General features: G+C 45.2%; 1 protein-coding gene and 1 long non-coding RNA gene across 3 annotated transcripts in view; one reads left to right on the top strand and one right to left on the bottom strand.

The window, feature by feature from the left end:
• Positions 1–1001: 1001 nt before the first annotated feature.
• LOC140385157 (uncharacterized) lies at positions 1002–16650 on the bottom strand. The gene is made up of 2 exons (XR_011933300.1): positions 16516–16650; positions 1002–3413 (listed from the first exon to the last, which is right to left on the bottom strand). It is a non-coding gene; the product is annotated as an uncharacterized lncRNA (long non-coding RNA).
• The window catches only part of snrnp48 (small nuclear ribonucleoprotein 48 (U11/U12)), an 18503-nt gene continuing 13672 nt past the window's right edge, over positions 16051–20881 (top strand). Inside the window, exons 1-3 of one of the 2 annotated variants that reach the window (XM_072467011.1) lie at positions 16051–16185; positions 18560–18676; positions 20744–20804. In XM_072467011.1, coding sequence (XP_072323112.1) covers positions 16075–16185; positions 18560–18676; positions 20744–20804 — 289 coding nt within the window. In that variant the 5' untranslated portion in view covers positions 16051–16074. Of the gene's footprint in view, positions 16186–16624; positions 16823–18559; positions 18677–20743; positions 20805–20881 lie in introns of those variants that run through there. The other variant, XM_072467010.1, reaches the window with a different exon arrangement.

Below are 20881 nucleotides of genomic sequence, written 5' to 3'. Positions count from 1 at the left end.
GTATAGAAATTGCAGGGAGGTAGTTAAGAAAGAAATTAGGAGTGAATAGGGGGCATGAAAAAACTGACACACGAAATAAAGGAAAATCCCAAGGTGTTCTAAAGTATATTAAGGATAAGAGGTTAACCAGTGTGCGTTAGGGACAAAACTGGCAACTTCTGTGTGGAGCCGAAAGGACAAGCCATGCAGAGATTGTTCAAGATTATGTCAGACGCTCCAAAGAACAGATCCGTAAGGGACTATTACAGGTGAACCTAGCTGCCCAAGTCCACCAGACTGAAACAATTAACCGAAGCAGCTCCTAAGGGTATGCCTCTCAAAACAACCCGACATCCCCTCTTGCCTAATAAGCGGTCTTCCTATATTTAAAGGACTGTAACAGGATATTGGCTTGCCCCATTCCAGTGCGAAGGCTGTCAAATTAGTATTTAAGGTATTGAATTATTTTGCATCAGTGTTCACTATGGAGAAGGACAAAGGAGCGCCAAATTGTAGGATCTCCTATATTCTAATACGAGTCGTGGTCTGTGGGTGGCGCAGTGGTTAGCACTGCTGCCTACGGCACTGAGGACCCAGGTTTGAATCATGGCCCTGGGTCACTGTCCTTGTGGGGTTTGCGCATTATCCCCTGGGTCACTGTCCGTGTGGAGTTTGCACATTATCTCTTGTGTCTGCGTGAGTTTCACCCCCACAACCCAAAGATGTGCAGGTTAGGAGGATTGGCCACGCTAAATTGCCCCTTGATTGGAAAGAAAAATAATTGGGTACTCTAAATTTATATTTTTAAAAATGTCTGGCTCCAGTGGTAGGTTGAGATTGAGTTTATTGCAAAACCTAGTTAGTACAAATTCAAATATATAAAAGAGAAACAAAAAGCCCAGAGGGGCAAAAGAAAGAGAAACAAAAGAAAGGAGAACACAGAGAGAGAGAGGGCCACATGCACATGTAGATCCCCAAATTTCTTTCTCTGTCAGTCTGGCCTCAATAAAAGTTGAGATGGATTCGCACGTAAAAAGAAGTTATTTATTTAGCTTGCAAGCTTAAATCATCTTACAGAAACGTAAGAGACATCCAGCCTCTTAAGCTCCAGAAAAACGACTGAACTAAAAGACAAAGGGATCTCTGTAAAATCAATTCAAATGGTATCAAGTTTCACATACTCGACGGACATAGGTCAGCCTATGTCCCTCCTGACCTGTTTGATCTATTCTGATTGGCTCACTTCCAATCCCTTTCTCTGGCCCCTATCAATGCAGCATCACTCTCATAGACACACCTCTTCCTGCTTTTTCAATGCGGTCTCAAACCCCTTTGTCCCTAACTGCCAGAATCAAAGTGGCTTATTTCTACATTACATTAACTAGTATCTCTAAAGTAACTATTTTATATCACATTCGTCATTCCCTCCTTTTATCATTCCATGATAACCGAACTATCCAATCCATAGCTACGGTTCCTCATCTAAAAAGATCCGTCGCTGCATTTCCAATTCCTGTCTTAGCCCCCCTTCATCTGCCTCACCCTCATGGATTTTAACAGTTAAAATTTTTTTTTCGGTGATTGGGGCGGTGATCTGATCCAGTGCACCCCGCATTCTACCCATCACACATTTAAGGATGGCCAGGCCCACAAAGATGCAGCCGATAGCTACCACTAGATACATGGCCATATTTATCAACCAGTCCTTCCATCCTCCAAATCCCCAGTTACCCCAAGAGCCAGGATCCTGCATCCCGTCCAAGTGATCCCGTATGCGATCCATAAATTTAGTGATGTTAGCAGTCAAGTCCTGAACTCCCATGATACACTTGCCCTGTACTATGGCGCATACCCCACCCTCACGGGCCAGAAGATAGTCAAGAGCATACCGGTTCTGCATTGCAAACAACCGTAGCTGAGACAACTCCTTAGTTATTGCCCCGAGGGCTCCCAAGGTTTCATTTCCCAAGATGGTAAGGCCGCAAATAAAATAATTCCGATCACTGACAGCCAAGGAACCTCCCAGTGTCAATACGCTCAGAATGCCCCACCCGGCTGAGTGGCCCCGGTTGGGTGCAAGAACCTGAGGTTTTTTCCAGTTCTCGCAAAATTCAGCAGAGACTGCCCGGCGTGCTAACTGATTATGCAGGTTCCACGCCGAAGGGCAGGGGACTGTGGTAGGGACTAGAGTCCCTATAGCAATTCGGCGGGGAAATGGGGGTGACAAAACGTTGGTCGCCGTACCATTAAATAAAAAGTAGTATCCTTGTTCCGTGTGGAGACTAGCATCACAATCAGCATATCGGTTGCGTAAGGACCTCCCAGTAGCCCAGTTTATCCAACTTTGAAATGCCCATTCGGGCCGCCCAGCAATGCGGAAAGCCCTAGTCCCAACAGTGATATGAGAGACATTCGCCCAGCCACAGAGGAGCTGGAGGCCGGCGTTCAATGGAACGCAAGTGGTGTTGTAACAAACGCATTGGCCAGACGCCTGGGTGATATGGCACCTCCTGTCAGTACAGGTGGGAAACAGACATGTTATATTTGTGTCCACCTCTACCAGCAAACAGCCATATCCTTCACTGCTGAAGCAATTCTCGTACGACCGGGAATCCCTATTGGGAGTGAAGTGGCTAGGTATGTACGCCCTCCACCGTCGCAGCCTATCGTACTGTGAATGGGAATTATCCTGAGGAAGGGGAAGGCAAATAGCCGGTGGTGCTGAATCCGGATCGTAAGGAAGAGTGACTTGCTCGGGCAATGGCTCGGAATGCTGACAATGAACCACCGTTTGGGGAGTGCCCCAAAGCGGTGAAACAGAAAATAACCTAGACACCGCTGCGGGGCTTGGGTAGCAGACAACCCGTCCCTGGCCATACAGACGGTGGTAAATCTGGTAGAAGAGATTCATACTACCCGGGTTTTCCTCAGTTTGGCCTTTAATTAACTTAAGTGTATCTCCCGGTAACCTACGTTCTAGCTGTACTTCCCTTCTCATACGCCCCGTCCTCTCTCTAGTCCCTTTCTCTTTCTCATAGCCTCTTCCTACACTCTTCTGACAGCCTGATGTTACCTTTATTGTACCACTTTTAACACATCCAAAATCAAATTTACATGTATTCCAAAAACAAGGCAATGTCCATATAATGTTCCCTTCCCATCGCCGGGACCGGTGCAGCTGCTTCATGACTCCTGCATTCTCCTTAACTTTGATGACCTTCCATGAGTCGATACCATGTCCTCGTATATGGGGGCAGCGAAGAACATCACCTTTGCATAGGTGATGTATCCTTGTAGATTGGTTGGGGCTACACAGATACATAATATTCCCCTTTTCCATGTCCATCGCCAATAACACGCCAAGCGAAGTGAGGCCAAATATCAGACAGACGATGCGTAGCCACTCCATCATGCTCCACACCTGTAAAATAGCACTGGAGAAGGGAGGCAGGTTAGTATCCGACCTTTTACAGTAGTGGAGATGGAGTCAATTTACAGTGATGTAGGTGGACCCAAGCACTTCGCCCCTCCACTTTAACTGCTGTAGGGGTGGTAAGGAGAACTTGGAAGGGCCCGTCCCATCGCGGCTCCGACCCCTTCCTAGTCCAATTTTTGACCATGACATAACTACCGGGCTGGGCTGAAAGTGAGCTAGGTACTGGGGGCAATGGCTGGTGAGCCGCGCGGACTTGGCCATGGAGTTCCTTGAGCACTTGCGTAAGGGCTAGAACATAGGTGGTCATTTCTTCAGTCATCTGATGAAACTGAACCCGTCTGGGAACCTGCAGGCTCCAAGGAGTTCTAAGAGGCCTGCCATAAAGAATCTCGGCGGGAGAGAGCCGGGCTGGTCCCGCAGGTGTAACCCGCAGCTGGAAGAGGGCAACGGGGAGCAACTTAAGCCATGTCAGTCCCGTGTCTGCTCTTAATTTAGCCAATTTAGTTTTGAGGGTCTGATTGTGTCTCTCAACCAACCCGGCCGCCTGCGGTCTGTAAGCACAGTGTAACTGCTGGCGTATGCCCAACTGGGAGCAAAACTCCTTGTTAATTTGTCCAATAAAATGAGGCCCATTATCAGAACTTAACTGAGCTGGTATACCGTACCGGGGAATGATTTCCCTCATCAAGACTTTAACCACAGTAGCAGCTTTATTATCGATAGTCGGATACGCCTCGACCCATCTGCTGAACACATCCACAATGACCAAAACATATTTGTAACATTGACACCTTTCCAACTCAATGTAATCCATTTGGAGCGTCTCAAAGGGACCACTGGGCAACGGGGTTTGCCCCTTCCCACAAGGGATACCTTTTCCGGTGTTATATTGCTGACAAATCAAACACCGATTACTGATACTTTGGGCCAACCCCTGCATTTTAGGGTGCCACCAAGTGTCCAGCAACAAATCACTAGTCCCTCGAGCCCCACAATGAGTTGCAAAGTGTACACATTCAATGACCCATAAAGCCAGCACATCAGATATACAAGTCTGATGTGCAGGCGTGGTCCATAAAGAGGAAACAGAATCATATGTACAACCTAACCGTTTCCACATTTGTTTATCATTCTCAGGAGCGTCCTCCTGTAACGTCTTGGATGGTTGGCATTGACTTGTCAGAAGCAGACATATTTATAGTAGATCGTTTAGTCTGACTTAACATTTTAGGCACCATCACTTGCTGAATTTGTGCAGCTGTGCGCGCTGCACGATCTGCTCGTTCATTACCAACGTCAACTGGGGTTGTACCATTCGTGTGGGCAGCGCATTTAATAACGGAAATCTGCGCTGGCAGAAGGAGGGCCTGCAGTAGGTCATTAACTAAACCCCGGTTGGATATTTCTGTGCCTGCCGAGGTAAGGAATCCCCTATTCTTCCAGAGTTGTCCGAAGTCATGAACTACCCCGAAAGCATATCGGGAGTCAGTGTAGATATTTACCCGGCGATCTCCCCCAAGTATACATGCACGGGTGAGGGCAAAAAGTTTGGCTTGTTGTGCTGAGTAAGGGGTCTGGAAAGCTGCCGCTTCTAAAATCAGACCATCCTGATCTATGATTGCATAACCGGACAGTCTCCGGCCAGTGGGGCTTACTAATGCACTGCCATCAGCATACATAATCATGTCAGGTTGTTCTAACGGAATATCACTCAGATCGTCCCTTATTGTTGTAGTTTCCTGAATCAAGGCTAAACAGTCGTGACCAGGCGCATCCTCATGGACAGAGGGACCGCTAAGAAAACAGGCTGGATTGATAGTGGTACAATATTTAAATGTCAGACGTGGATTGTTCAAAAGGTATATCTCATACCTATTCTGACGAGCTGCGGTAAGATGCTGAGTCTGCAGTTGCCCCAATAGTGCGATTACCGAGTGGGAGCTATACACCGTAATATCCTGTTGGAGAGTGATGTTGGCAGCAGCCTGCAAACTATTGTATATCGCTGCCAAGATCTGGGTGCAAACAGGGTGGCCCAACGCCACTGGGTCGAGTTTGGAAGAGTAATATGCTACGGGCCGGTGTTTGTCCCCATGTTGCTGGGTGAGTACCGCTGTTGAACATCCTTCCAGAACAGTACAGTATATCTGGAATGGTCGGTCGTATAGGGGCCTACCAAGGGCCGGTGCTTGTAGCAAGGCCTGCTTCAGGCAACGGAAGGCCTCGAGTGCCTCGGTGGTGAGAGTAAAGTTTCCCTCTTTACTCGTGTAAGGTGTCAGCAGCTTTGTATAGACAGCGATGTTTGGTATCCACTGCCGACAATAATTCACCATACCCAGCCAATGACGAACCTCCTTGGCTATTGTAGGGGCGGGGAATTGGCATATTGGTTCAATCCTACTGGGTTTGAGACTTCTTTCTGTGGCTGTAAGTAAAACTCCTAAGAACTTAACTTTTCTCTGAGCCACCAAGACCTTTGCTTGTGAAACAACATAACCCAACGAGGATAGGTGGTTCAATAATTGGATCACATCATCCCTATTACTGGGCTCGTCAGGACTTGCCACCAATATGTCATCTACATACTGCACTAGAGTGGAACCATGCTCCAATGTCAAGGCCTGGAGTTGGGTCTGCAGACATCTGGAGAAGAGTGTAGGTGAATTGACGAACCCCTGTGGCAGTCGGGTCCAGGTATACTGCTGTCCATTGTAAGTGAAGGCAAACAAATATTGACTTTCAGTCGCAAGTGGGAGGGCAAAGAAGGCATGCTGAAGGTCAATTACGGCGAAGACCCGGGCTTGAGCTGGAATTTGAGCCAGTATGTGGGCAGGGTTAGGGACGAGAGCATGTAACGGCTGTGCGATGGCATTAATTGAACGTAAATCCTGTACTAATCGGTACTGGTCTGGTTTGGCTGGTTTAGGCACAGCAAGTATTGGGGTATTGCATTCTGATTGGCAAGGGACCAAAATACCCTGTTTCAACAGTTCTTGAATTAATTTATCTATTGATGGAGCAGCTTGAGATTTCAGGGGGTATTGCCGAATGGAAGGTAGCTTTGCATGATCCTTAATCATTACCTTGATAGGTGTAACATTTGTCTTTCCCACTTGTGATGGGTATTCCGCCCAGACCTGTGGATTGACATATTCCAACACATCATGTCCCCTGTGATGCTGCAGTCGAGTGTTAATCGTTTCAGGGACCTCAAAATATTTTATGGTAGTGCCGTCTGGCATGGCTTGAAGTGCGTAGTCTGTTGGATCTGAATGATCCACTACCCTCCTGACCATTCGCCCCATATCCCTGGCATGATACTGGTCATGGACCTGACGTGTAATATGAGGGCTTACCGAAGCTGACTGTGGCCATAAATGTGGTGATATTGTAACAAAATCGGCTGTACCTTCTTTTCCCATGACTGTGGCTGTAACCTTGACTGGCCATTCGGTCTCAAGTAATGGCCGGTATTTGTCCTCCAACTCCCTGTTTCGTCCAGTTCTGTCATAGGCCAGGGTAACGTGATGCAGTGACTGTTCATCGTCTAACGTCCACCACTGGGGGGTGATAGAAATATAGCACTGTTGTCTCATCCTCCATGATGTAACCGTTACCCCCTCATCTCCGCATTCTAGCTGTAGCTGGAAGATCCACAGTAAATCCCGGGCCAACAAGTTACAGTCCAATCCAGTAGTCACTACAAACTGATGTTCTGCAGACGTATTCTCGTAAGTGACTGTCACAGGTTCAGAAATAGGATACTCACACACCTGTCCTTGGAACCCTGATAATTGCTGCGTGTGGTCGGATATTGGTAATTTAAGTGTTGATTGCACAGAAGACATAGCTGCCCCTGTGTCGATTACAAATGAGTGATGTTGATCTCCTATCTGCAGAGAGATAATAGGTTCCCTGTCGGATTGGAGAGTCCTTATGGCTAAATTAGCTAGTCAATCCTGTGTTGGGAAAGGGTTTTCCTGGGAGAAGTCAGTGTATCTCATCTGTCCTCCCCTTGGTGTGTACCCTCTCCTTTGGGTCGAATAATCTCCTTCTACTGTCTGTCTTTTAAAGGGGCATTCCTGTTGCCAGTGATCTACACGGCCGCAATTAAAACATGCATTGCTCCCTCTATTTCTGCCCTGGCCTCGTCTTCCAGTAGACCAATGGCCCCTCAGAGGGGGCTGCGGTTGTAGAGCTGTTGATTCGTTCGGTGGGCCATAAAAATGGGGTGAGGGTCCCTTTGGGTGGGTTTGGTATCCTCCTCTTCGCTGATCCACCCACCCAAAGTCACTATATTGGGGCTCCTGCTGGTAAACTACCATTTCTGCCGCTTGTTGGGGTCGCAGATCATCCTTTTTCATTACATACTCAGTCTTAACCTTTGTAACTGAGCCTCCTTCTTGGCCTACACCCTCCTTCCAGTAAAATCTGACTGCCCTTGCCATCTGGGAAGGGTCGTTCTCTGTCCAATTCATGTTATTACATTTCACAGCAGTAACCACAGAAGGTGGTAGGCAATGCATTAACATAGCACAGTATTGAGGGGAATTCTGACCATTTTGATACAGCAAATCGCCTGACTGCCCCCGGTAGATTTCATTAAAACGCTCCAGAAATTCCTCTGGCTCTTCAGTCTTCTTAGGTTTTAGGTCTAAGATAACAGAAAGATTTATGGGCCTTTGAAATGTGCTATTCAACGCATTCAAGATCTGTGTCCTTCTATCGTCGTCTAACGCATAGGCCTGCTGGAGTGCGGCATGACTAGCATAATTCAGGTGGTTAAGATAATTGCGGTACTCTGCTGGGGTTAAAATCTGCTGGACTAGGGCCCAGAGGTCCCTTGAATCAGCTTGATAAATTGAGATGGTAGTTCTCAATGAATCCACGAAGGCAGCAGGAGATTTTTTTCTATCTGGGATTGTAGCCATAATAGCCATCATCTCACTGGGTGTCCATGGGAAGTAAACGTCTATTGTGGGGTTCGCTGCCGCAGTCCCTGGATCGGGGTTTCACATCTTCCTAATCGGTAACTGTCTCCGAATGTCACCAGGGGGCACTCTAGCTATTTCCCCTGGTTGTTCCAAGACTTCAACGTCTCTCCCTGTCACTAGGGGGAGTTCTTTCTCTTCAACCGAAGTTGTTTCAGCTTTCTTTGTTCCCAAATCTTGTGATTTCTCCTTAGTTTGGGGAGACTTAGGTGATATGCTTAATTGTTTCTGGTGAGCTTCAAGCCCCTCTCTCGCTGTCCGAGATCTTGTCCTAGAGCTAACTGGGCTTGTGGGACAAAGTTCCTTTTGCTCTTTCGGTTGTGAAGTTGGTAAATCAGGACCCACACTATCACCCAAAAGGGCTTGAGTTTCTGGCATATTTGAAATCTGGGGAGCAATGGCTGGGTATATATTATTGTACTCTGGTGGTTCTGGAATGAGCGCAGACCATACTATGGGTGCAGACGGAATTTTTACTGACTTTTCCGAATTATTGAATGTTTCTTCTTCTGTCAATTCAAGGCCAGCCATTGAACTACGTAGTTCACCTCTTGTGTGACCCGGGTCCTTCCTGTCTCTATTTGCTCTTTTTTTAAATGCACATTCCTTTTTCAAGATCTGTAATGTTTTTAGGTTACCCTGTTCACTAATTGAAATCCCCATTTTAAGGGCGTTATCCTGCCAGCTGGACAACATAATCTTATCTTTTTCCTCTTGACAATATTGCCTCCATAATCCAATTAATTCTTTAGTTTTCATACCTTGATTTTTTTTTCCATATCTGTCCCTGGATTTTCTTAACCATTTCTAGGTCTTTGGTTCCCCCTAGTGGCCATTCATCTCCCATTTTAGTTCTTAACTGTGCTGACAATTTTCTAAAGTCCTTCGCTTTGTCTGGATACTTATCACATAATATTTGCAGTGGCATGCCTGGATCATTTGTGCTATCCAAGGAATTTCCCATAATCTCAACTAGTCCTTGGAACTGCGTTTTTTCGCCACTACAGTCCAAAGAATTTTTTTTAGCTTAATCAACTATATTTTTAACACACAGACATATAGAGGTGAACCATTTTTTCAATTTCAAATGTTACATCTACCTCTCATAACGTAACCCAACCGAATTAACTCACAAATAAAGTTGAACCATTTATATTTTAAATGTTACATCAACAGTACAGCCTACCCCAGCCGAATTAACTCACAAATAAAGTTGAACCATTTATATCTTAAATGTTACATCAACAGTACAGCCTACCCCAGACGAATTAACTCTATGAAATCCCATCAATTAAAATGCTTATCCCCAGACTGACCTGTGATTTCGTCGAGGCGGTCTTTCTGTGCCAACCGCGAGTGACCAGACTAATCAGACGATAAGAAGAGGGGAACAATCAATGCGCGGTCGTTTTCCAGTTCTACATTGAGGGCCCTTTGTTCCCCATTCTCCTGTTCATAATCAGTCTAATTCTAATTTCGCAGTTGGATCAGGATCGCCCTGAGAAATCCCGGTTTTCGGCACCAAATGAAGATCCCCTAATTTCTTTCTCTGTCAGTCTGGCCTCAATAAAAGTTGAGATGGATTCGCACGTAAAAAGAAGTTATTTATTTAGCTTGCAAGCTTAAATCATCTTACAGAAACGTAAGAGACATCCAGCCTCTTAAGCTCCAGAAAAACGACTGAACTAAAAGACAAAGGGATCTCTGTAAAATCAATTCAAATGGTATCAAGTTTCACATACTCGACGGACATAGGTCAGCCTATGTCCCTCCTGACCTGTTTGATCTATTCTGATTGGCTCACTTCCAATCCCTTTCTCTGGCCCCTATCAATGCAGCATCACTCTCATAGACACACCTCTTCCTGCTTTTTCCATGCGGTCTCAAACCCCTTTGTCCCTAACTGCCAGAATCAAAGTGGCTTATTTCTACATTACATTAACTAGTATCTCTAAAGTAACTATTTTATATCACATTCGTCACACAAAGGGTCAAGCTTTTATTGTAAATGCTCGTTTTGGTACTGCCCTTTCCCTCCCCCATTGGCTTACAAATTCTGAATTGTGACTCCCGATTGACGCTCCATCTCAGCATTTTATACCAGCATTTACACTTGTATCTAGCTTACTGGCTATTCTTACATTGTTATATTTGTGGTTTGGATTCTGAAAAGCTGATGATTCCCGCAGTATATTTTCCAGTAGTTTCAATATTTTAGATTGAGTTTCAATATCCCCCCCACGCCCCCCCCCCTCCCCCCCCCCCCCCGGCGATTCTTCTAAAAATTAAAAGAGAATGAATCAATAAAAGCAAGCACAGAGCAACATATTCAGAAGTTGCCTTTGATCGTCCCTTTGTTTAGGAACAGCCTTCACACTGGAATGGGACAAGCCGATATACTGTTACAATCCTTTAAATATAGAAGCTCGCTTATTAGAGATGACGGGATGTCGGGTTGTTTTGAGAGGCATAACCTGAGGAAGTGCTTTGGTTAATTGTTTCAGTCTGGTGGGTTTGGGCAGCTAGGCTCACATTACGGATCTGTTCTTTGGAGCGCCTGACATAATCTTGAGCAATCTCTGCATGACTTGTTGGACCACCAGCATGTTGTCGATTCTAGGCAGCAGTCTGCAGTGCTTACATATGCCAGGTCCTGCTTATGGGTCCTTTAGACCTGGCACAGTAAACTCAACCCCCTTTCTCTGTCCCCACCTGGCCGAGTGATTGCCATTTCATGTCCGTCTCGGTGGAAGTTGTGAAAATTTAATTAATACAGGGAGACCAATAAATGTTGGGGGAATAGTCCCGAACCGTAAATTCTCAATGTCTGAACGAACACCCACTGGCCAAGTCTCGGTAATTTATTAATTTCATTCTTTGCTTCCTATGTGGATGTCATTTCAACTTGGGTCAGGTATTTTAAGGTTCCAGTTTTCACAGGGTGGGATCTTAGTTTTTAACCCCTTATCTCATTATTATTCATGCATAGACTTAAAATATTCTCTAGATCTCCAATCATCTGTATCCATCTTATGGATACTTCTCGCCAGGTTTACTTGCTACCAGGCTCTTAACTTGTTCCTATCCGACTATACCGTCCCTTCAATTGTGCTCATTTTGACAGGTATCATTGTGTTTGATTCAATCCCAATTATTTTGAAGTCAGTTTCTCTATGGAGTATGTGTCAGTGCCTTGCTCACTTAATTATGTTGTTTCACTCTATTGGCCCCATTGACCATTTCTTGCCATGCTGTTTGCCAAGTAGTGTACATGCAGGAATCTGATGTTCCATGCATAATGACAAGGAGTTTCAAGCCCTTGAAAGGATCTATTTTGAACTGGTTTCTTGCCTATTAGTTACTTCATATGTAACTCATCTGCACACTTACACGGTGCCCCAAATATCATACCACACATTCTTGAAACTTTTGTGATCTTATCAAAAAATCTCAAAGTTGTTGCTTATCCCTTCATGTAGGGTCTAGATGCCTTGAGTAGTGTCCAGAGTATCAAAATTTTGTTCTCTTAAGTAATAGCATAGACAAGGACACAAGCATTACCAAGAGAATGTTTATCAATTTATTAGCCTCTTCTAGACTTGCCTCTTCTAGACTTTCCCCTTCATATTAATGCCAGATTGAAATATTCTATTGAATTGCACCCAATATTCTATTTCCTGTTTTGATTTCCTGCCTTTATCGCCTACCCTCAATTACTTAATCCTGTCCCAATCATGAGCCCTGGAGAAATCTTGCAGCCCAATAAAATATTTAAAACAGAAATCAAACATTTCCATTTGATTCCAGGGAGTAACATTTTGATTGCTTGTTCTTTTTTAAGGTAACTTGTCAAATTACATTGCCTTTTCACATCCCAAATTCAAACAACAGTGTTGTTGGCGTTCAGATTTTCATTAATGTCCAGTTCAGCTCTTCCGTGTCTAAGTTGTAGGATCTCTTCTTCAAATGAGGCTTTGTCCTTATGTTCATGGAAACCACCTAAACTGTTGAGAAGGGAGAGATGGCGGCGGACATCTTGGGGTGGGCCTGGAAGAGTGCGTGACGTGGTCCGGGGGGGTCTGGCTTAAAAAGGGATATGGCTGATAGGCAGGGGAGGGGGACAGAGAGCACCCCCCCTCCTCCCCAGATTGGCTGGTCGCTTGGAGTGTGCAACGGCTGAATAAGTAGTCATGTGTTTCTGTGCACTTGAGGAGTTTGAAGGTGGACATTGTATTTTTGCAGGAGACGCATCTGAAGTTGGGGGACCAGATGGGGTTGAGGAAGGGTGGGTGGGGCAGATGTTCCACTCTGGGTTGGACATGAAAACGAGAGGGGTGGCGGTGTTGGTTAATATGAAAGTGGCATTGTGGTGGGGGCATTGTGGCCGATCCAGGGGGTCGGTATTGATGGTCATACTGATTATGGAGGGTGAACACATCTTTGTCGTGTGAAAGGTTAAGCTTCATCCAATTTAAGGGGTGCAAAGGGCCCACATGACGGAACGAGGATAAGCCAGTTCTTTGCAGGGGTAGAGGATAGGTGTGGGCGGTGTGCGGGGGGAGGGGGGGGGTGGGGGGGGGACCTTAAATTACGGTTCAAATGTTCTGTCCGTGTCTGAGTTTGAGAGGGTTCTGGTGGGAGTTCTCAGGTGTGACATTCAGTCTGTCAGAAGATCCGGGAGTCCAGGTGGGGGAAGGCCGGAGTATTGATGTTTGCCTCCTGATAGCCTGGAGGTGGATCTTCTTGTGCTGGCAGGACTTGGAGCCTCCGAAGGCATGAGTGACCTGGCAGAATTCCTCCGGTTAGAGAAGATCAAGTTCGCCTTGCGGAGGTCAGAGGAGAGGTTCACCCGGAGGTGAAAACCATTCATTGATTTCTTCAAGGGGAATTGAGGGGTCAGCAGGGTGGGGGCTGCGGGGAATAAGGGGGAAAAATTAGGAAGGTGGGTTGGGTTGAGGTGTTGGTATCGGGGAATGTTGGGGGCCTGTGGTTTCTGTTCATGTTGATGTTTGGTCTTCTGATATTTTCATGTGTATACGTAAAATGCCATTAATAAAAATATTTTAAAATAATTTAAGGACAATTTGGCAAATTGGATCCAAAATTGACTCAGTGGCAGGAGATAGAGGTTGATGATTACTTTTGTGACTGGAAACCTGTGTCCAGTGGTGTTCCACAGGGATCGGTGTTGGGTCCCTTGCTTTTTGTAATATACATTGATGATCTAAATATGAATGTGGGGGGTATGATCAGTAAATTCACAGATTGTACAAAAATTGGTAATGTGGTGAATTGCGAGGAGGAATGCCTTCGAATGCAGGATGATATAGACAGGCTGGTCAGATGGGCAGAATGAAATTTAACCCTGAAAATTGTGAACTAATGCATTTTAGGAGGACCAACAAGGTCAGGGAATATACAATGAATGGTCGGTAGGACATTAGGAAATAGAGAGGACCAGAGGGTCCTTAGGGTGCATGTCCAAAGATCCCTGAAGGCAGCAGGACATGTAGATAAGCAGGCATATGGGATTTTTGCCTTTATTGGCCAAGGCATAGATTATAAGAAGATAGGGTGGGGTTGTTTTTCTTAGAGTAGAAAAGCCAGAGGGGGGACCTCATTGAGGCATACAAAATTATGAGGGGTATAGATAGGGTAGATCGGCAGAATCTTTTCCGCTCAGTCGAGGGGTTAATAACAGGGGGCATAGATTTCAGGTATGGAGCAGGGGATTTAGAGGGGATGTGACAAAAATCTTTTTTACCCAGAGGGGTGGGAATCTAGAACTCGCTGACTGAAAACATGGTAGATGTGGGAACCCTCAGAACTTTTAAGAAGCATTTAGGAGGGCACTTAAACATCATAGCGTACAATGCTATGGACTGAATACTGGAAAAATATGTATTTGATGGCTGGCCTCTTTCTGTGCTGTAAAGCTCTATGACTCTATGAAATCAGTCGAGTCGGGGCCTGGGAGAGTAAGGTCGAGTTGGGGCCTGGGAGGACAGTAGTTTTGGTGGACTCCTGGAGGTCAAAGTTTGTGGGCCATGGGGAAGAGGCACTGCCCTGGTGTGGCTGTGGGAGTGAGCGAGGGTGTGGGAGTGAGTATGTGGAGGTGTGGGAGTGAATGAGTGAGTGTGTGGGGGTGGGAGCAGGTAAATGGGTAAGTGTGAGAGGCTGGATGCGTGTGACTGTGAATGTGTGGATGTGGGAAAGAGTGTATGTGGGGGTGGGAGAGAGTGTGTGTGTGTGTGTAGGGTGAGTAAAGTGTGTGAGGGTGTGGAAGAATGAGTGTGTGTGGGTGTGTGAGAGTGAGTGTGTGTGGGGGGTGGAAGAGAGCGAGTGAATGTGTTGGGGTGGGAGAGTAAGTGAGTGTGTGAGGCGGTGGGAGAGGAACCATATAATCCCGACAGTGCAGGAATATGAATGTGGGGGGTATGATCAGATTACCCCCCCTCCCTATTCCCGCATCCCCGTAACCTTGCCTATCTTGCACATCAATGAACATTAAGGGGCAAGTTTATCATGGCCAATCCACCTAACATCTTCGAACTGAGAGGAAACCAGAGCACTGAGGAAACCCACGCAGACATTGAGAAAATGTGTAAACTCCACCCAAGGCCGGAAATGAGCCTGGGTCCCTGGCGCTGTGAGGCAGCAGTGCTAACCACTGAGCCGTCCAGATTCAGTGAGTGTTTGAGGGGGTGGGAGAGTGAGTGGGGGTTGTATTGTTCTGTTTTCTTTACCTGGATGGCTTTGGATGCTTAGTGTTGAACAAAGAACAGCAAGCTTTGTTAACTAACAGAACTAATTTATTAACACTACTGAATAAGATTTCTATGTATTCCTAAAGTATAAGGTTACTAAATTAAACTGTGCCATCTCTAACTGCAGAACTCTCAAATACACAACTGATCTATCTCACGCCTAAACAACTTCTACCCAGAATCCCAGGAGTCACATATTTATATGACTGCCCTTGATCCCTATCTGGTGGTGAGAAGTATTATACATGAAATTGTTAACTCTTTATCTCCCATACAATATACATATTGTTACAGAGGTGGGAAAGTGAGTGAGTGAGTGGGGGTGGGAGAGTGTGTGTGTGTGTGTGGGGATTGGAGAGTGAATGGGTGGGTCTGAGAGACGTGATGAGTGGTTGGGTACCAGACTGAGTGAGAGTGTAGGGGTGAGTGCGAGTCTGCCTGACGCCCAGTCTCCAGTTTCTCGCTCACTCCACCTACCACATACCAACAGATACGTCTTTTGTTACCTGTCTGGTAGGTAACATGTGCTACTCAAACCTTGGTTAGTGATGAGGTATTCTGAATCCCGATGAAGAAGATTCGAACTCTTCCAGTAGTAACAAAAAGTTTATTGAGTAACTACAACAATATTTACGTGAGTTCTTTACTTTAACACTAGCGATAAGGTTAAGAAGATCTAACTATGGTAACGTTACGTAACTCCACTGGCCATCTAAACTAGTGTGCTGTTGCTTTGATCACCGTGCACCCCCAGAGAGAGAGAGACCCAATGTGGCTGCCCTTTATACTCTTGTTGGTCCGGACCTCTAGTGATCATGTGGTGCTACTGATTACACATTAACCCCTTGTGTACATGCACACAGTTAACAAGGGGTGCATTCGATGGGAAACCACGAAGATCATGCCGCTGGTCAAGAGCGGGCTGCCTCACACCCTTAAGTTTATTTTTGTGCTGAACTGTATCTTTCTGAAATTTGCTCATCGGCCCCCCTGTGGGAACGAATATGGACATGTGAGTGAAAAGGTTGGGCAAGCCCCGATCTGAAGGGTCACCCCGGTCCGGGCACTATTTTGACGAAGAGCAGAATGCTGTATCCTGCATGGCCTCAACATCCCTCAATCCACATCACAAGAAAGCAGGTTGTCTGCTGGTCGTTGAGTGTTCGTTCGCTGGAACTTGCGGATGGGCAAATCGGCTGCTTGCGTTTCTTTCGTTGAAAATTGAAAAAAATGGTGCTTCCGATGATCGTGAAAGGCGCTATATAAATGCACGTCCTTCCCTCTCTTCCCCCCCCCTTACCTGGAGTCTTTAAAAATAAGATTAACCGCGGGGTGGGCGCACCTTTCATGAGGTGTGTTGAAGCTTCAATCTCCCGCGGCGGTGGTTGCACGAGGACGATCACAAAGGGGCGGCGCGCCGGAGCCGGGCTGCCGGAGGAAGGGCTGCCAAGATGGCGGCGGCGGTCGAGGCCAACATCGAATATTCGAAGCGGCTGCAGAGCCGTTTGGAGCGCGCGAGCCAACTGGCCGAGTTCGCGCGCGACTGCGGCCGCTCCATCCGCGGCGTCCTGACCGAGCTGGGCTGGAGCGCAGACAGCGAGGGCCTGGGCCTGCCGCCACAAGCCGGGTCCGGGGCACAGCCAGAGCCGGTAGGAGAGGTCCAGGCTGCCTGAGGCCTGGCCTTAGGGAGAATTGTATATCCACATATATAAATATATATATAAATATACGCGCATTTCTATAGCGGGGAGACTGGGTATATAAAAACACTTTCTATAGCAGGGGACACTGGGTCTGCAGTTAGCCCAGTTACTGAAGGTGTGTATATACACTTTCTATAGCAGGGGAGACTGGTATATATATATATATATATATATATAAAACACACTTTCTATAGAAGGGGAGAATGGTCTGCATTTAGCCCAGTTACCGAAGGTATATATATAAAACACTTTCTATAGCGGGGAGACTGGGTCTGCAGTTAGCCCAGTTACAGAAGGTGTGTGTGTATATATATATATATATATATATAAATACACTTTCTATAGCAGGGCAGAATGGGTCTGCAGTTAGCCCCAGTCATAAGAGGAAAAAAATATATAATATGAAATGGCAGGGGATGCAATTAGTTTACTTACAAAGAGTATATATAATAAAACAGACATTTCTATGGATGGGGATGATGGGACTGCAGTTAGCCTAATTATGGAGACTATAGAGATATATCTATATATAACCCACAATTCTGTAGCAGGGGAGGGTGGGCCCGGATTCTCTTTTCCCGCTGGCGTCGCACCCCGCCAGGGGGTTTCCCGACAGCATAGGGTGGCTTCAATGAGAAATCCCATTGACAAGCGGCGAGATTATAGGATCCTGCTGCCAGTGAATGGTACGCAGCTGAGAAACACGCGTCTGAGGTACTAGAGAATTCAGTCTATAATATGTCGAAATAAAACACGTTCATATGGTAGGGGGTGGGGAGAACGGGACAAAACACATGGTGGGAGGACAAGTCTGTAGTTAGCCTACTTCTCGAGAGTATATAGAAATAATACACATCTCCATGGCAGGGAAGGTATATATAATACACGCATAAACCTCTATGGTGGAAGGGATGGGTCTAACCCTAATTTAGCCCAATTATAAAGTGTAAATCTCACATATATCCACGGTGGTTGGGTGTAATTGATCTCTCAGCACCATTTTGAAGAATAGCACTGGGGTTTACTACAATATTTATCTCAGAATCAACATCTCAAAAACCAACAGACTATTTGGCCATTACAACATTGCTGCTTGTGGAAGCTTGCTTTGTACAAATTGGTTGCTGCATTCCTACATTACAGCGTACATTTCAACAATACTTAATTGGTTGTAAAACTCTTTGGGATGTCCTGAGGTCATGAACGGCGTGATATAAATGCAAGTTTAAAAAAATCTTAACTCCAAAGAATAGAGTGTACCAACCATCCAGGCTGATGATATGCAGTTACTGAGGAGGAACTGAGTTCAGATTTTGAAATCGGACGAATTAACAGAAAATTAATGTCCTTTTTCGGTCCAAATAAAACCCTATTTATAACCAGAATATCAGTTTAGATGAGGAAAAGAAAAGTTGTTTTTAAAAACATCAATAGATCCAGTTGTGAATTAAATAAATAGTCATTATTGCAAAGTGGAAGGGCAAACTGTGATGTGAATTGTCCCACAGATTTTAAAAAAAATTTAAATCTAAATTTAGCATTTGGCAAAGGGAAGAATTATTGGGTGAAACTCTGAAAACAGGTCTGTCTGAATGTTTGTTTTATATTGAACAACATTTTCATTTGAGCACTGCTTTTTTTAAAAATCTGAATACAACTCTTTCTTCCCAAAAACCTTTTCAGCCTGATCCAGTGGTTATTTGTCCGTTCGATGCAGATCATAGGCTTCTGAAATCATCACTGGAAAAACATGTTGCATCTTGCAGACTAAGGAAGCTGGAATATTCCACAGAAGAAGAGGTCTGTATTTGTTTAAATACATTTTTATGGAATGTGGGCTTCGCTGGCTAGGGCAGCATTTATTGCCCATCTCTAATTGCCCTTGAGAAGGTGGAGGTGAGCTGCTGCCTTGAACTGCTGCAGTGCATGTGGTTAAGGTACACACATTGTACTATTAGGGAAGGAGTTTCAGGATTTTGACCCAGCGTCAGTGAAGTAAGGGCGATATATTTCCAAGTCAGGATGGTAAAAGGCTTGGAGGGGATCCTCCAGGTTGCAGTGTTCCCATGTACCTGCTACCCTTGTCCTTTTAGATGGTTGTGGTCATGAGTTTGGAAGGTGCTGCCTGAGGGAGTCTTGGTGAGTTCCTGCAGTACATCTTGTAAATGGTACACACTGCTGCTAATGCGTGTTGGTGGTGGAGGGAGTGAATATTTGTGGAAGGGGTGCCAAATCAAACAGGTGCCTTGTCCTGGATGATGTTGAGCTTGAGTATTGTTGGAGCAACACTCATCCAGGCAGGTGGTGAATATTCCATTGCGCTCCTGACATGTGCTTTGTAGGTGGTGGGGAGGGCTTAGGAGGTGAGTTACCTGCCGCAGGATTCCTAGCCTCTGACCAGCTCTTGTAACCACTGTATTTATATGACTAGTCCAGTTTCTGGTCAATGGTAATCCCTGGGATCTTGATAGTGGAGGATTCAGTGATGGTAATGCCATTGAATGTCAATGGGCGATGGTTTGATTTTCTCGTATTGGAGATAGTCATTGCCTGGCACTTGTCTGGTGTGAATGTTGTCTGGTGTGACTGTTATTTGCCACTTGTCCGCCCAAGCCTGGATATTGTCCAGGTCTTTTACACGTGGACTGCTTCAGTGTCTTGAGTTGAGAACGGTGCTGAACATTGTGCAATCGTCAACGAATGTCCCCGCATCTGACCTTATGTTGGAAGGAAGGTCATTGATGAAGCAGCTGAAGATAGCTCCTGAGGAACTCCTGCACTGATGTCCCGTGACTGAGATGACTGACCTCCAACCACCACAACCATCTTTCTTTGTGCTAGGTATGACTCCAACCAGTTGGAGAGTTCCCCCCTGATTCCCATTGACTCCAGTTTTGCTCGGGCTTCTTGATGCCATACTTGGATCAAATGCTGCCTTGAAGTCAGTGGCAGTCACTCTCCCCTCACCTCTTGAGTTCAGCTGTTTTGTCCATGTTTGTGAGTGTGCAAAATGTAATTGAACTGGGCAGTATGTAACTCCGGGTTTTCTCTGCAAATCAGTATTTGTTCAGAACTCAATTGTCCATTTTCTCTCCAGTGTTTTAATCTGTATCAGTGATACAGATGCATGGAAGCTGCATGTGGTACTTCAAATTTAATTGATTCACTTATTCTGTGATGGCAATATCCTATCTATCCAGAGTGTCTTTGTCCCCCAATTGCTTATATTTATATTTATCAACTTCCTGTTGAAGTTGATTAGCATTGTTTCTGGGAGCAGATTAGTATGGCATTGTCAGCAAGATATCTAGAACAGTGGAGAGAAAATAAAACATAAGTAGCTGCCTATGGCTCATACATGGATATTCATAAAAAGGGTGGATTATAGAAGACTACTAAGGGGGCTTCTCCATAAAGCTCTGTCCTATCTACAGACATGGTTACACTGAGGTAACAGTTCATAGAGATCTCTTTGAATTATTTTAATTTGGTAATGCAATTTTGCCCTTTGCTTCTTCCCTCATTTTTGGAGAATGCATATACTTTTATGAAGATATGAATAAAAAGACCCAGTGTGCTCTCAATACTAACCACACCTGTGTCAGTGTTTGCAGTGAAGTCTATAGTAATTGAAGCCTAGTAAATGTTATTTTCTTTAAAACAGTAAAACCTTTTAGCTTATTTTAAATATATGTAATGTTTCTAAAATTAAAAAGTGGTCAAGGGTTCTCATAGAACTATGTTAAATGTGTGGCTGCTAATATCAAGCTTAAGTAATCAATCAGGATTGGCTGTAAATTTTCTTTTGTATGTAAATTCAATTTTGAATGTTACAGTGAGTGTTTTCTTGATTCTTTTAATATTCAGGCTGTAATGTGTGATCCCTTGTTCGCCTATGAGAAAACTCTGGTACCTACGTTTAAAATGGGTATGTACGACAGGCATTTTCAAGAAGACTATTACAGTAACTTCTAGATTTAATGTTCTTGATAAACTGATTCAATT

This window comes from Scyliorhinus torazame, chromosome 11, assembly GCF_047496885.1.
Source record: "Scyliorhinus torazame isolate Kashiwa2021f chromosome 11, sScyTor2.1, whole genome shotgun sequence".
Taxonomy (NCBI): domain Eukaryota; kingdom Metazoa; phylum Chordata; class Chondrichthyes; order Carcharhiniformes; family Scyliorhinidae; genus Scyliorhinus; species Scyliorhinus torazame.
The sequence above is the reverse complement of the archived record's forward strand: the minus strand, read 5'-3'. Positions and strand labels throughout refer to the sequence as shown.